General features: G+C 37.3%; 1 protein-coding gene across 3 annotated transcripts in view; it reads left to right on the top strand.

The window, feature by feature from the left end:
- Positions 1 to 16,194, top strand: part of insyn1 (inhibitory synaptic factor 1) — a 50,940-nt gene extending 34,746 nt beyond the window's left edge. For all 3 annotated transcript variants that reach the window (XM_088641290.1, XM_088641289.1, XM_088641291.1), the window contains one exon: positions 15,296 to 16,194. In XM_088641290.1, coding sequence (XP_088497416.1) covers positions 15,296 to 16,027 — 732 coding nt within the window. In that variant the 3' untranslated portion in view covers positions 16,028 to 16,194. The remainder of the gene's footprint in view (positions 1 to 15,295) is intronic.
- Positions 16,195 to 16,543: the final 349 nt, after the last annotated feature.

Consider the following 16,543-nt stretch of genomic DNA (forward strand, 5'->3'; position numbering starts at 1 on the left):
CACATGCCTTCAAAACACGGCCAGGGACAGCATTAGGGCCAGGAGCCTTGTGTAAATTAGTCTTGTTAAAAACTTTACACACACCCGCGCTGGATATGATCTATGTTATTGAACACAAACCAAGCATAGAATGAATTTAGCTCATCAGGAAAAAAGGCAGACTGTTATGTGATATAGCTGAGTTTCGCTTCGTAGTCTGCAATGGTGCATATTCCACTCCATACTGTATGTTCCAGGTGTTGCAGCTGTGATAATATGACTCTAATTTAACTCTATAGTTGTATTAAGCTATTTTGATGGCTTTTCTGAGGTTGGAAGTGTAATTGGATTTGCCGAAAGTAGGTCGGGGGAGGGCTTTGTAACAATCCCAGAAGAGAGTGTAAACATTATCCTACGTGTTTGTTCCGCGTGTAGGGCAGTTGATATGTTGATGCAGATTAGGCATTGTTTTCTTCAAGTTTGCGCTGTTGAAACCACCAGCTGTGATGAAGGGTGTGTATTCTCATGTCTCTTTAGGTGTCCGTGTAATTCATCCAGTGCCCTTGTTGTATTTGCCTGTGGCGGAATATACACCACAGTGAGAACTACTGACGTGAACTTCCTCTGTAGATAGAGAGGGCGACATTTTAGTGTCAGGTTTTCAAGGTACGAGGTATGATAATCGCCACGTCTGTGCACCAGGAGTTGTTTATCATGAAGCATACCCCGCTGCCCTTGTTTTTACCCGAATCCATTGTTCTGTCGATAGATGATAGATAAGACTTTATTGATCCTGAAAGGAAATTGATGTGTTACAGCAGTGCAGCCCAAGACAAGCAAAAAAACAGACATCAGAATAGACGAAAAATTAGAATATGTACAGTAATACAAAATAAATATAAAATAAAATAAATAAATAAAAATACATAGGTGTGTGCAAAATATGATCATAGTCACTGTGAAAAACAATAAAATATGTGCAAAATGTGCATAGGTATAGGTCCTGGCGGTGGATAGAAATTCACCCGGGAGGATAGCAGAGTCCAGTATAGATGGGTCAAGCCAGGTTTCGGTAAATAGCCTTGTCTCAAATCAGTGACCGGAAATCCATAACCTGCACCCAAAACGTTATCTTCACAGCTTGAACTATTTGGTTAAATGCTGTACTCTTTCAGTTCTTAGGTCTTACTTTAGTTTTGGTTGCCCACAATCCAAATACTTTGGAGAGACAACATCTTGCAAGTTAAGACAAAAAGTTGAGACAGACTTCTTTATCAACTCAAAAATCTCCCTCTTTGCCAATAGGTGTCAGAGGTTATCACTGCCCTTACTTCCTTGACATTCTGCGTGCTGACTATGAGAGTGAAATGAAAAAGTAGCTCAGTCAAAGTATTTGGTTATGTGAAATAAAATGCCAAGTAATAGAAAGCATTTTCTAAAACGTGATGTAAAGTACAGTACCACTTCCATTATCAGTAGCAATGCACTGTGAATGTACAGTACAGTAAGAGTATGAATACTGAAAAGATAGTCACAAGGGATTTCTCAGATTGCTTAAAATAGCTACATATATTACATTAATTTGCTCCTGCCACTTTTATATTTGAGTGTTCCCGAAATTATTTCACTTAAACAGAACTACATAATAATTTTTTTTAAAACCTGACAGATGTTTTTTCTTTGTATGTAGCGATTGTAATTTGCCTTTCATTTTACAAATGAACAATTACAACCTGCTATTAATCCAACAATGAGAAATAGATTAGCAGGTTGCAACAGTGCTCAGTTGAAATAGGGACATTTTCCTCTTTATTTAAAAGAAATACATGTTGCCTGAAAGAGTTTTTGATACATAAGTATATAATTTGACAGCATTGTTAATACCCAGGAAAATCAGCAAATGTCTGCCGTTTTGTAATGACAGATCATTGGTGTCTTTTTTTTATAAAAGCATTACATCTCTGATACCGACTTAAACCAAAATGATATTCCATTCAAAATGCATGGAGCCTTCACTATTTTTTCCTTCCTATGGGAAACATATTTATTCCCTTTTTAAATACCTGTATCTAGATCATACTGTATATGCATTAAAAGACTGGAATAACTATTGTGACCTTATCACTTTGCCACTTTTTATATTATTATTTTAATGGATGGAAGCACTGAATATAATGTAATTTTGTGTGCTTCTTTTGAATGTATACAAATTCTGAATATATAAGATATATAATAAATATATAATATTTAATTCAAACTAAAAATATGGATTTCACTATAAAACCAAATAACGGTTTCTAAAATACTACTGCATACAGAATGCTTTGGAAATCTAAAGATTTCAGGAGAATATTGATCATAAATCCCAAGCTGGCCAGTTAGTTTGTCCTTCAAAGCCAGTTATTTTAAAAGACAATTCCTCTCCAACCTACAAAATGCCTTGAGGTAATAGTAGATCTGAACACAAGGAGCATTTCGAATGTACAACCCTTTTGTGAAAATGAGTAACCTTTTGAGACACAAGCCACCCTAATGCATTCTGTGAAAATGTACTATAATTTATCCTGGGCTGATTAAATTCTGTTTCCTGGAATTATAAAGTTGAGGTAAGATGGAAGATTAATTGCTCTCTGTTCCCCAGAGATCACTGTTAAACTCAACTCTACTTGAATGTAGTGTTGCAGTGTCCCTGATGATCTCCATCTTGTTACCATCACAAAGGGTCTCCATACAGATCTTCCAATCCATTTACAATCCTCCAGTTCTGTATGAAGCACACTGGCTTGCATAAATATGGAAAGAAATAACAAAGATCGGTTACAGACTCATTTCCTAAATCAGAAAATGGGATATGTACATAAGCTCAATTTTGTAACTTGACTTGACATCACAAACCCGAGACACTGCAGAATAAAATATGTTTCAGAAGAGAGAAGTATGAAAAAATCTAAAATATCGCCATGAATCAACAGATGATTAACTGCTGCAACATATGCTGGAGTGATTTTCTCCCATAAACCTCTACTAAAAAAACTATCTCAATAAAGAAAAGTTTTTCCTACCTTCAACAGATTCTCACTTCCCTAATGCCCATTTAGCACTTCCTATGGTGAAGTAGTTCAAGTAGGTAGGTAGTGGTCTTCTTGACACCCGAAGAAGGCTCCACAGCCGAAACGTTATTTCTTCTCTTCTCTTTTAAGCATGGGATGTACTTGTTCCTTTACTTCCTATTGTGTTTTATTTTAATAAAGGGTGTGTTCAGATGAATAGGGGGTAAGCAATGGTGAGGTACTGTACAGTAATGCAGAGAAGATCTACAGGCTTCACCATCACAGCAAGTAAGGATTGGGGGATTGGATGTTTTTAATATTGCTTCATGCACATGAATTTCAGTGTAAATATTTGTTTAGCATGAAACATGGCATCGGATATATCCTTGTCTGTTTCGTGTTGTGGGCTCTTTGTACCTAGTCTGTCTTTTTAGCAATTATTAACATTTGACAAGTGCTCTTGGACATTGGATTAAAATTGACTTAAACACAGATATATCTTATTTGAATTTAAATCAACTATCTCGGGTGCCTCTGCATACGGACCCCCCACCTGCGGTGAACGCGACGGACGCGGAAGCATGGTAGATGGGGAGGACTTCAAGCAATAGTGAAACAAGTTGGATGAGCTAAGGGGAAGGTTAAGCCTTGAGCAGGACATCACGGATTGCTGTATTCTCTGTCTGACCAAGACCTGGCTGATCCTGACACCTAACGTAACATAACTTTATCACTTTATTACCCTGTACAATTTCTTGCGTTAGGAATTTGTCTTTTTGCATACCCCAGCTTGCTCTCCATGAGACACAGACACACAGACAGGGAGAGAAGCTTGGGGTCAGAGTGCAGGGTCAGCCATTGTACAGCGCCCCTGGAGCAGTTGAGGTTAAGGGGCCCAACAGAGTAGGATTCCTCTTCGGGATTTGAACCGGCAACCTTCCAGCCACAGGCTCAGATCCTTAGCCACAGAGCCAACGCTACGCCCGTAAAGCCACCGCTCCACGCGTAAAGCCACCTGACTCAGCCGTTCAGCTTGACGGATTTTCCACCTATCATATGGATCGTTCTGTTTCGGCTAGTAAGTAAAAAAGGCGGTGGTGTATGTCTTATGATAAACAGCCTTTGGTGTTCGGACGTGAAAATTCCGAACCGATTTTGCCATCCGGACATGGAATATGAGATTGTAAAATGTCGTCTTTTCTATCTACCAAGAGAATTTTCATCTGTCATTATGTCTGTGGGGTATATTACACCCCAGGCTACATGAAAGCAACATTCTGTGAATTATATGTCACCATTAACAGCTATGAAACTGATTATCCTGGTGCTCTATCTATTGTTGCGGGGGACTTTAATCCTGCCAACCTGTGGAAAGAGGTTATATAATATAATCTGAATTATTACCAGCATGTCTCCTGCCCAACAACTGGTGTGAATACTCTTGATCACTGTTATACCACCATCAAAGATGCTTACTGCTCTATCCCTCACCCGCATTTCGGACAGTCTGTTGATGCTTCTCCAGCCGGCTTACAAGTTGTAGTTGATGCAGGATAATGAGTCGACATGAACGGTACAACACTGGACGGAGGAGACAGATTAGGTACCACAGAACTGCTTTGAATTTGAGCATTTGGCCGTGTTTACAAATTCATCAGCTAACCTGTACGAGTACACTACAGTCATCACTGACTTTATTAGCAATGCACGGATGACTGTGTGCCTGCAAAGACAGTTAACTTTTTTCCTAACCAGAAACCATAGTTTAATAAAGATATCCGTAATAAGTTGTGGGCACGGTTGAAGGCCTTTAAATCTGGCAATTTGGCCCTTTATAAGATGGCAAGGTATGACCTGCAGAGAGCTATCAGGGACACTAAACAGCAAAGTGCACCAAAAGTGGTGGGGTATTCAGACAATAACAAACAATAAAACTAAAGTCAGGAATGTTACATCCACTGATACTGATTTCTCTCTCCTGGATAAGCTGCATGCCCATTACGCTTGGTTTGAGAAGGGAATCTTCTGGCAATGGTTTTTATGGATATTTTTAATCTTTCACAAAAAAACTACCATTATACCAGTGCTAAAGAATGATTACAGACTGGTAGCGCTCACATCTACCGTAATGAAATGCTGGACATGAAATACTTTAACACAATGGTATCTGGGTGCTTAGACCCCTGGCAGTTTGCATACAGGCGTAACAGGTCAACTATGCCATTTCTCTGGCTTAGTTGGCTCATTTAGATGATAAAGACACATACGTCAGAATGCTATTCATTGAATACAGCTCCGCATTTAACACTAAAGCTCCATCCAGACAGGTCAGAAAGCTTAATGACCTGGGTATTAACACCTCTTTATGCAGCTGAATTATACAGTAGATTTCCTGACTATAATGGATGGAAATGGATGGAAAGCTTTCATCGTTTTTTTACCATTTTGACAGTCAATATAGGTGCCCCTCAGGGCTGTGTGTTTAGGCCCCTGCTGTTTTCATTGTTTACCCACAATTGTTTGGTCAGACACAGCTCCAACTCCATCTACAAATATGCTGATGACACTACCATCATTGGCCAAATCACTGGTAATTATGAGACAGTCTACAGGGATGAGGTCAGAAACCTGGTGGAGTGGTGCCTTGACAATAATCTGTCCCTCAACGTCAGCAAAACCAAAGAGCTGGTCATCGACTTTTGAAAACACAACTATTCACATCAATGGGGTGGCTGTAGTTAGCAGGGTAAGCAGTTTCAAGTTCCTGGACACCTTCATTAATAAAGATTTAATGTGGTCCCAGCCTGTAACTGGAGCTACAAAGAAGGCACAACAGCACCTTTACTTCCTCAGAGAGTTGAAAAAATGTGGTCTGTCTTCAACTGTCCTTATCACATTTTACATGTGCACTGTTGAGAGTGTGCTCACATGTGGTATTACAGTGTGGTTTGGCAGCAGCTCGTTGTCTGACTGGATGGTGTTAGAAGGGGTGATCAGGTCAGCCCAGTCCATCATTGGAGTATAGCTCCCCTGTATTGTGGACATTTTTACAAATTGCTGTCTCGGGAAGGCTGGAAGTGTCGCTAAGGACAACAATCATTCTGGTTTCTCCCCCCCTCCCCCCTTTCCCTCTGGTAAGTGTTACAGGAGCATAAAGGCACGAATGTCCAGATTCAGAGACAGCTTCTTCCCACAAGCTGTCAGATAACTGAACTCTACCCCTACCACTGGCAAACACTGATGCATTTTTTTCTTTTCACACTGCTTGACTGACTTTTTTTAAGTTACAGTATATGTTATTTAACTGGTTGTTGTTGCTGCTGCTCTTCTGTGTTTATGTTTTTGGTTGTCTCTGTATAGGAGCACACATCCAAATAAGCTTTTCATTGCACTTGCAATATTGCATATAACAAATAAACTGAACTGAACACACATATTGTATATGTATACATTTGCACTCCATTTCAATTTGGGATTTGAATGAGCAGTTATATTTTTGTCTTTTACATTCATTTTACTCAAATTGCATTTCCTAATCATTAATTTAAATTTATCTACATGTTGTTGACTCCAAAGGTGTGGTTTATTATAAAAATTTTAACAAAAAAAGGTATTTGAAGCTACATTACTAAGAACATTACTAAGAAAATAACCTTGCCATTGTTACCTGCTGAATTATTGATCTTGCCTTTGGCTTATTCTGATAGATTATCAGTGTTTTTAAATTGCATTGCAAGTAATTTGCAGTGGAGTGCTTGTTGCTGTCTGATTAAGTCCCTCTTTCCTTGCCATATGGCTTTCCTACATTAAATAAATTAATGGATACCACATAAAGTTGCACAGATTCTCACAGATTTCTGTTGAAGGAATTAGTCCCAATAAACTAAGAAAAACTAAGTCTACATAAGTAGTTCAGATGGGTAGCTGCGTCAGCATGCGTAGGCTGCAAAGGAACTAGTAATAGATTTATTCCATGCTGAAAAGGGAAGAAAAAACACAACGTTTCGGCTGTGGAGCCTTCTTCAGGTGTCAAGTCTACATAAGGTTTATTAATACAATTATCCTAAGGAAACCTATGGCCTCTATTGAAAAATATTTCAGCCAATAACAGCTTGGTAAGAGGGAGTAAAATTAGATAAATTCTAAGTTAGAATTAAATTTATGGTATTCAATTGTAAAACAGGCACAGTGATATGTTTACTGAAACCTTTAGTATCTTAAGTAGAAACTTGACAAATAAACATGGAGGAGAGTTACACAAAAACCTTCAAATTTGACTTGACAATGAACGGAGATGTGAATAGATGTTTGGGAGAAAGTAAAAAAATAGCCTTGTCCATTTCTTGTTACCTACATATAAATATTATGCTTCTTGCTGACTCACTTGCATGTTTTATTTTCATACCCCTTTCAACACCCCACCTTCATCCTTGCAGTTCTCACTGTCTAATCTCTCATTAAAGGGATGTGGATGGGTTTCCAACAGCCTTGTCCTTATGGGCGATTTGTTGTTTTCCTCAGCCAGGTGAATTGCTCCAAGTTCACTTTTTGTAACGGAACAGTTCTTTCTAGACCCAATGCGGACAACACAATCTGGAGTGGAGTGAGGAAACACTAGGAAAAAGTCATGCAGGAATCGGGAATGAATACGGGGGGGCATGTCCAAAGTGCGCTAGTGTTCGGGGGAGGTGTGGCCAAGGTAAACAATCCAGTAGTAATCCAGACAGGGAAAGTCCAAAGCCAGGCAGTCCATCCGAGAACAGACAGGTTAAAAACAGGAACCGGGTTGGAACCGGCAAGGGGAACAGGAATAGAAACTTAAAAACATAACGGAGCCAGGCGATTACAGGTCCTGGACTCGCGCGATATGGGAATCAGATGCAGAGCCCTAAACTGACTGAGTGTCTGGCTTTTAAGGGGGACGGGAAGGAGTCTGGAACAAGGGGCAGGTGCACAAACTTAGGTCCAAAGTGAAAGAGCCGGAGTGCCCTTAAGGAGGAGGGACTACAATGATGACACTTTTCAAATCATCTCCTCCTTAGAGTTTGATTGAACTGCTGAACCTAAGATTAACCCAGGGTGTGAGGATTTTTAACCGATCTTTATTGTTTGATTTACACTTTTATTCAGACATCTGTCCTTCCCATTTTTGAGTGTGGGGATGTCATTTGTAGAAAGGTTTCAAAGTACACTCTTGGGAACTTAATATTTTGTACCACTCAGCAAAACGGTTTAGGACTTGAGCTCCTTTCGATTCACACCACAGTGACCTTTATTCAATCTTTGCTTGGCCCCCTTTACACAAAAGACATATTTCTCATCGGTACTTATTAATTTGCAGGTCAATGCATTGATTAAGTCCCTCATAACTCATAACAGCTACAGCACTGTACTTCAGTTTACAATCTAGGATAATATGACCTATTAAGATTCACTAAACCTAAAGGCTCTTTGGATATTGGTCATAATTCTTTGCAGCTTGCCTGAAACATGTTACAGCAAAAGAAACAGCTACAAAAAATGTTTTAAATAGGCTTTTTCAAAAGCAGGATAAAATCCTTATTGATTTATGTTTCTGACTTTTGTTAAATTGTATTTGTAGACCATATGGTACAGACTAAAGCCTGATGACCAGTTCATAACTGAAAATAAGAATTTGGTCTTAACTTAAATCGCTCCAGTAAAACAAAGATTGATTGACATTATACTGTATGTCAGTAAATTCAGACTTAAAGATTCAGTCTTTTTCAGTCTTAGGGAAACTCTATGGGAGTTTCTTTGGTCATGCTATAAGATGACCCTGTGACACAATCTATGTTGTACCCAGAGTGTATTGTCATTAATCTGAATGGGATTTGTCTGGAAACAGTTTTGTATCTTTTATCCAAAAAATGTGTTCTGGCTCAAATTGACAGAAATTTAAGTTCATGTTCAAGTAAGACTATCACGCAGCAGTTATGCCCCGCTCTATTTTGGTTCAAGATTATTACATACTGAGTCAATGGTGCTTATAATCAGATCAGTTAAGCAATTTCTTGACTGATATGCCTCCTAACTTGACAAATTACATATTAAGTACAAAGCCATGCTAAATGGAAAAGGAAGAACAGTCAAGATTATGGGTAATCTTGTTCTGTATTATGTACATAATACAGAATACAGGTATCATGAGCAAGAAGGTAAATATTATTATAATTAATATATTAATACACAACAATAATAATAGTAATCCTAATGTAGCAATTATCCATTTTTGTAGAGTCTTCACAATAATAAAATCTTTAGCAGTCTGCATCTTCTTAAAATGTAATGTTTTTTCTTCTACACTCAGGATTTACTCAGTTTAATACTTATTGCTCATGTTTGAATCTATGCAAACAAGCATAGCAATTACTAACAAAGAATATAAAATAGTCCTTTTGTGAGTGTATGCATTTGTGTCTGTGTGGGTGTGGGGAATGATTACAGTAACACTGAAATATTTTAGTGCAATGAGTGATTGTACTACGAATTCCTGTGATTTACTTGGTCATTTATAATGAGCAAAATGTCCTAGTATTATAGATGAATATTTTATATCATTTTAATTATCTGTTGCTATTAACATTAATAGGTTCTTCATCTCAAAAGCAAGGAATTGCAGCAATTAGAAACACCATTGAATACACAGAATACACAGTGTGAATTAAATTCTTCCATGCAAGCTGCTTTGTCAGTTTAGACATCACTTTTATTTTCTTAATTATACTAATAAACATAGATTTCCTATAACTTAGTTGAAAAAGCCACATTAAAAGGATGTGAAATCTGTGAAACTGGGTAAATGGTAGTTGCATTTAATACACATCCAGCATATCAGCACAAACCTAAGTTTGCCGCCTAAAGCAAAAATCCTTCCCACAATACCACAGATGCGTGGAAAACGGTTCAGCTTTGGAATGCAAAATCCCGTTTGTAATTTTTTATAACTGTGTACTCTGTCGCACCAGGAAGACATGGAGATCTGCTTAATCAAAAAAGCTATAAAATATCTTTATGATGACCTTTTTTGATAGGGTGGAAAATTAGACCAAAAGTGTTCTGACATGAAGGTAAATGAGAAGTGAAATCACCCTCTTACAAAATAGATGAAAATTACTTTCAAATGAAAAACTCTTGAAGATTAAAATGACTAATCCATTTTGCAGGGATTTGATGCAAGCATTGGGATGATACATACTACCCCACAAAGATACCCAAAGAGAAGTAAATTGATTGGAAGAGCACTCAGTTAAGACGAGAGGAAAATGTGCATTAGCTAAATGCGGTACATTAGACATTTGCAAACTTTTAGTTCTAAACTTTTAGTTTAGAATTGAGTACATGTGGGTATTAGATTCATATGGAAGGACGCCCAGAAGTCCCAACTCGTTAATTGTCATGTGTTGATCTGAAAATAAATTGTATAATGGTGGTAACTGTTTTTTTGAGTTACGCCTAAACAAACTTTCAACATGTTGTTCTAAAATGTACTTATAGGATCTTGTCTGATTATGCCAGTACTCAAGTAATATATTTTTGGAACCACTTGCAATGTTTTATGAATTTCTAGTAAAATAATCACTGAAGGCCTATGACATTTACAGGATGCTGCAGGACTATGCTTCCAATACACACTTGAACAGTCAAATGTACAGTATTTGGTTAAAATAGGAATGACAATTTCCAATGTCATAATATAATTTTTAAAAAAAGAATTTATTTCTGACACCCACCTACAGTAGCTTCCTTTTTTGTTTAAATTCTACTTTTTCGATTGAGAAGTGTTTAAGCATTAGCATATATATTCAGCCAGAAGGTAAACACTGCTCTAATGTCAGCATGGGCTTAAAACTAATATTTACAGATGTGATTATTTTATAGTGACCTATATAGAGATGAGATTAAACTTTCAAATTCAGTTTGTTATTCATAAATATAACCATGATAACAAAATATTGAGTGTTGATATTTCACAGGTCAGTACACATTTCAAAAATATCCTTCCTGCTGGGTAAGTGTTAAAATTATTTATTGTTTAACATTAGTAAAATGTTGGGGAAGCTTAGGGGAGAAACTGTTGAAGTGGATATGCAATATAATGCTTCACCATCACAAATACTGTTTTCACATGGCTTAAACAGAGTATTGATTGCACCTCTAGGCTACACTCACAACCACTTTTCTTCATGCTTATAATCGTGCACCGAGAGTTCAATTCACTCCCAAATTAACAAATCCAGTCCCCAGATGCAATTCTTTACCAGACTACTCACTTCAAAAGAAGCCAGCATGACCACAAGGATAGTGTATTAAATTATGTGTACTGCAAAACAGCTTGCGTTATTCTTTTTTTTTTTCCTGCAGAATTTCGTAGTTTCTGGTTTCTTTTCCCCTGTTTTTTGACTGTCATGGATGAATGATGTGATGGACCATCTCCACTTGACTGCAAAAAGCTGTAGACTTTGATGGATAGTTTGTAACAAGAAAATGTATAGTTTGAATTGTGTAGTTTTCTAAGATACCAAGTATGCAGCAGACAGTTATACTGTATATCAGAGTTATGAAAAAGACATTATAATTCAGAATTTCACATTATCCTATACAGCTTTGCTATCAGACTGTGTTCCCGTTCCCATTTAATATAAATATGCAACAAATGATTATTGAAACAAATTATTATTCTTTGTGTATTATATCAATTCTGTTTAGATAGCTTCTTGATGCATTTACAAGATTATATTAAAATGAATGGGGTTTACGCAACTTCAATAACTATGGTTTGAATCTAAAAAGAACTCAAATGAGTCCTTTTAAAAAAGAAGGACTTTCTGCTGAAATGTTTGTATAAAATACATCTTAATTAAATTATCTTACATTTTAATGTTTTATGAGACACGTTATTATTAAAGGTTTGATTACAGGTGTATTTTGGAAAATTTTGTTATTCAAATGACTACTATGCATTTAACTGAAAAAAACAATTTCCTAACCCTATGATTAAATTAAGTGTTTCATAAAGAATTTCCCGTAAAGCTACTTATAAATGAATATTCTACTTCTTTTTAAAAGCGTTATAAAACAAAATGTGATTTTATATGACCTGTAATTTTTTGCAAGTCTCCAATATGTTTCTCTCAGCCTAAATTCAAAGCATAGCCTTAATTATTTGAATGCGATTTTCTATGAATCATTTTTTGCCAAGTAATACACCCACAAGAAATAACACTTTTCTACTGAAAGATGCTTAGAATAAAATTCCTCATCCCTTTCATGTGATTCTGTAAGACAGTAATTAGTGCCACCATATACATTTGATTGTAGATAGTGACACTAATTACTGTAACTGAAAAACACATTTAGCTGAAAGTGCACAAACAAAATTGAAAATTAAAAAAAGAATAATTTTCTGAATAAGTTAAAAAAATGTTTGTGTTTTTGCATCAATCAAGAAGGTTGGCTGAAAATTCAAGGTGTCACTATGTATCTTTGGAAGACTTTCTCCAAGTAGGCCCAACCCCTACAAAAATGTTTAATTTATCTGATTATGGTCATTTTCATAGTTGTGTAAGTCTGTTGTGTGTGAGTATGCTTAAACAGTGTATTAAAAGGTAGCACAAACAGTTGGTGAAAATTCCTGACAATTCGGTATGTAAAGTATCTCCTTAATCTTAATCTTTTCTACAGTACAACCACGATCACAATACACAATTACAGTATGACACAGGTATCCTCAATTAGTCATGTAGGGAATATAGAAAATATGTGGGAAATCTTTATATAAGATTTGATAAAATGCAGTGTCGAACCTATGTATTACAGTACCACCAATGGATTAACACAAGCCCTAAAAACAAACTCTTATCACAAGCAGATATTACTATTGTGACCATTTGAAAGCATACAGGTTTTAACAGGCTACACCACTCAGATAACAGAGCCATCTACTGGACAGTATTTTTACATAGAATGCTACCTGTTACACAATTTACCTGTATATTCCAACACAGTTTAAATCAATCACTTTCTGAAAAATAATTACCTTAATTATTTTAATGGGCATAGTTCATCTATATATTTTAATACATGATATTGTAAATTATAATTTTAAAATGTGATACTTTAGAAATACTAATACCATTTTTTAAGTGCAATGAGCTCTAACTGCCCAGTCTACTGCCTCATGGCTGTTATCCCTAGGACAACCAAAAGCCTATTCAAGAGCCATGCCACTATATCTAATCAATGTGCAAATAATAACAAAAAAGAGTAAATACTGTTTTATGAATTGTATGCCATTTCTAACCTTTCTTTATTTGTGTATTTCACTGTCTGATCTGGTAGATATATGTACAGTATGGTTTTTAGAGATCTGTGTCTTGTTAATAAATTGGTGTATGGTGAAGCTTTTCAGAGACAATATGAAGGCAGTGTGACGTAGAGTATTTCTCTCTGCTAGAAAGCCCCTGCATAATCAATCAGAACATCTGCTGTTTTTATCTCTACTGTAGTCTCTGGGATTTCTGAGATTCTTATTTAAATGTTCTTTTTCTGGTGATGTGCTGGAAGAATGAGTCTGGATTTAATCCCTGATGCTTCATTTGAATTCTCTCACGAGACCTGAGACAACAGAAGGCTTAAAAGCACAAACACATCTCATCAGGAGAATGCAAAATGTGTACTAAAATGTTAGTTGATGATGGGGTGTAGTAAGGAGGTGGGTGGAATCCAAAAAATACTTTGCAACCAGGCAATGCTCATAACCTGGTAAAGATGGGTGTAACGGGAGCTGGTCCAGGCTCCCTGAAGCGTAGTTTAGGACCCTATGCAGATGGTATAATCCGGAAGTAAGTGGAGAAGGACAACACGGAAAACACGATGAGGATCAGTACAGGTGTGACAATGGTGATCCGGTGCTAGGGGGAGTGGCGCAGGCAAACAAGTCCAAAGAGTCCAAGGGTGAAATCCAGGGTGCAGTCCAGGGTCCAGGTACCGGGAGAACCATCCAAGAACCAAGATCCGGAAAAGGAACAAGGAGTTAAAAACAGGGTAGTGAGGCATGGCGCTCCGAGCCCCAGACTCAGATGGCCAGGATGCCGTTTTGAAGCCTATGCCGTCAGGTCTCTCCTGAATCCACTTGTATGCAGGCTTCAAGGCGTCCATCTTCAATTGCTGAGCCAGGAATAGAGGGTACACCAGGCTTAAATAATAATAGGCAAAACAGTGGGCAGGTGCACGTAATCAACTAAAATACAGAAGGGTCGGAGTGCCTTTAAGAGGAGGGATGACGATCATGACAATGGTAGGAAGCATTATTTATAAATCAATGATAATATATCAGCTCTAGTCGTCATGCTTTTATACAACAATAACACTATCTGACATTCGAAAGATACAGAATGTACATATTCATTAACATTCTTTCATTTCATATTACAAGATTATGATTTAATCCTTACTCTTAAAGCTCACCTTTAGCTCACTGACCTTTATGAAGTTACTAATAAAAAAGAAATTCTTGATAAAACCTCGAAAAGTTCTTATTTTTTTGTATATGCAAACTGCACAATGTAAAGTGCATCAGTATAAAAACTAAAGCATTCAGAGGAAAAATATATTATTTTTTCAGGCTTAGATGAAGGTACAGGTTTTCATTTCAATTCTATGATAATAATTCTATAATAAAGCTGTATTTTTATAAATATGTTATTTTCTCACTTCTAGCAACAAGTGAGGAAGAGTTCATCACCTCATTACAATATGATACAACATAGATATGCTGTGTTTTTGGTCATTTATTTGGAATAGGTCCTTATACTTCCACTACTCATTTTTAGTTTTTACTGTTTTTTTTTCAAAACATATTGTATGTCAAAAATAATAACACCAACCATTGTGTGAAATATAGTTTGCAACATACAATGATTCAAATGTAAGCATCTGGCAACATAATACCACTAGTGAAAACAAAATGACTAATACAATACCTTTGGAGCCCACTAGACCACCCACAACCCTGATCTGACAGTCCATGACAAATAGGTTATTTTATTGATGAAGCCAGCATGCCTGCCATCAGGAACAATGGCTGCAGCTAGTGGACTCTGGTGAAATGTGAAATGAAACTTGAATGCACAAAGTTTCATTTTTAATAAAGGAAAGAGTTATGATTTCCCCTTCAATCTTCTTGCAGCTGTTGATTCAACAGTCTTGGCCTCAGTCTCAGTGTTTACTCTTCTGTCTCTTAGGTGGTGGGGCAGATAGACAAGTTGACATCAGACTTTGATTTCGACCTCGAACCTGATGACTGGACTGTGGCAACCATGAGCAGCACATCCAGCAGTGAGAGGGGGCTGGGAGATGCTTTTGGCCGTCTGGATTTCCTGAACCCAGATGTGCTCTCTGACAGCTGGGAATTCTGCAGCTTCCTGGAGACTCCTTCCCCAACTACTACTGAGAAGCCAGCGGAGGAGCTAGGTAGCTCTGAACAGGCGTCCTATGCTCAGATGAATGGAGGAATCATTCCCAATGGGCCTGTGATAGTTACACCAGATTCCTCAAGTGAAGAGGCAGTCAGTTCCACACATAGTCACAAGAACTCTCGAACACCAGGGACGAGGGAGAGGGTACGCTTCAGTGATAAAATCCTCTACCATGCTCTTTGCTGTGATGATGACGATGATGAGGAGGAAGAGCTAGAAAGCGGGCCGACACCAGAGACGGACAGTGAGCCTAGCCCACCAACAGCCTCACCAACTCCCCCTTCCTCTGGCCAGACTCTCTACAACTGTCACGCCTCTTCCTCACCTGGGGGAGGAGGGGCATCATCAGGAGTATCAGCAGCTGAGAAAAAAGGTCTCAACCCTAGCTCCCGGAAAAAAGTGCTACGAAACAGCAGCACACAGACTGTCGCAGACAAAAGCACCCAAACAGTACTGCCCTATGTCCCAGCAAAACAGAAAACAAAGGACCAGAACTAGAAAAACCATCCAAAAAAGAAAAGAAAAAAGGACTGTGTACTATTTAAAAATAAAATACATAGATAAATAGATTAATACACCAACAAAAATAAATAAATATTATATGAGAAATTTGCTTGACTACCATCATTCTGAGGCTCAGGGAAATAAAGATTACTATTACAATATTTTACTGAAAGCAAAGAGCAGTTCTTAAAACAGTGCTAAAATCAAGGTGGGTGGAGGTGTCAGACAAAGCTCATTTTGCTGAGGCAAAATACTATGTGCCATTTAGGCAAATACACAGTAAACTCTTTTCACCTCCTTCCAGTATATGTCTGTAGGAAATAATTGCTGTGTGTAGGCTGATGTAGTGGGATCTAGATTTTTATCTAGGAATGTAAATATACTTCAAGATAAGGTTCTTTTAATGCCTACCCCCTTTAATAATGGGGTGAAATTCATATAATTTCATCTGTAAATTCTAATGGATCTGTGCAATAATGTAATTTTTAATATCTCTTATCCTATTTTAGG

This window comes from Lepisosteus platostomus, chromosome 7 (genome assembly GCF_059453375.1).
Source record: "Lepisosteus platostomus isolate fLepPlt1 chromosome 7, fLepPlt1.hap1, whole genome shotgun sequence".
Classification (NCBI taxonomy): Eukaryota; Metazoa; Chordata; class Actinopteri; order Semionotiformes; family Lepisosteidae; genus Lepisosteus; species Lepisosteus platostomus.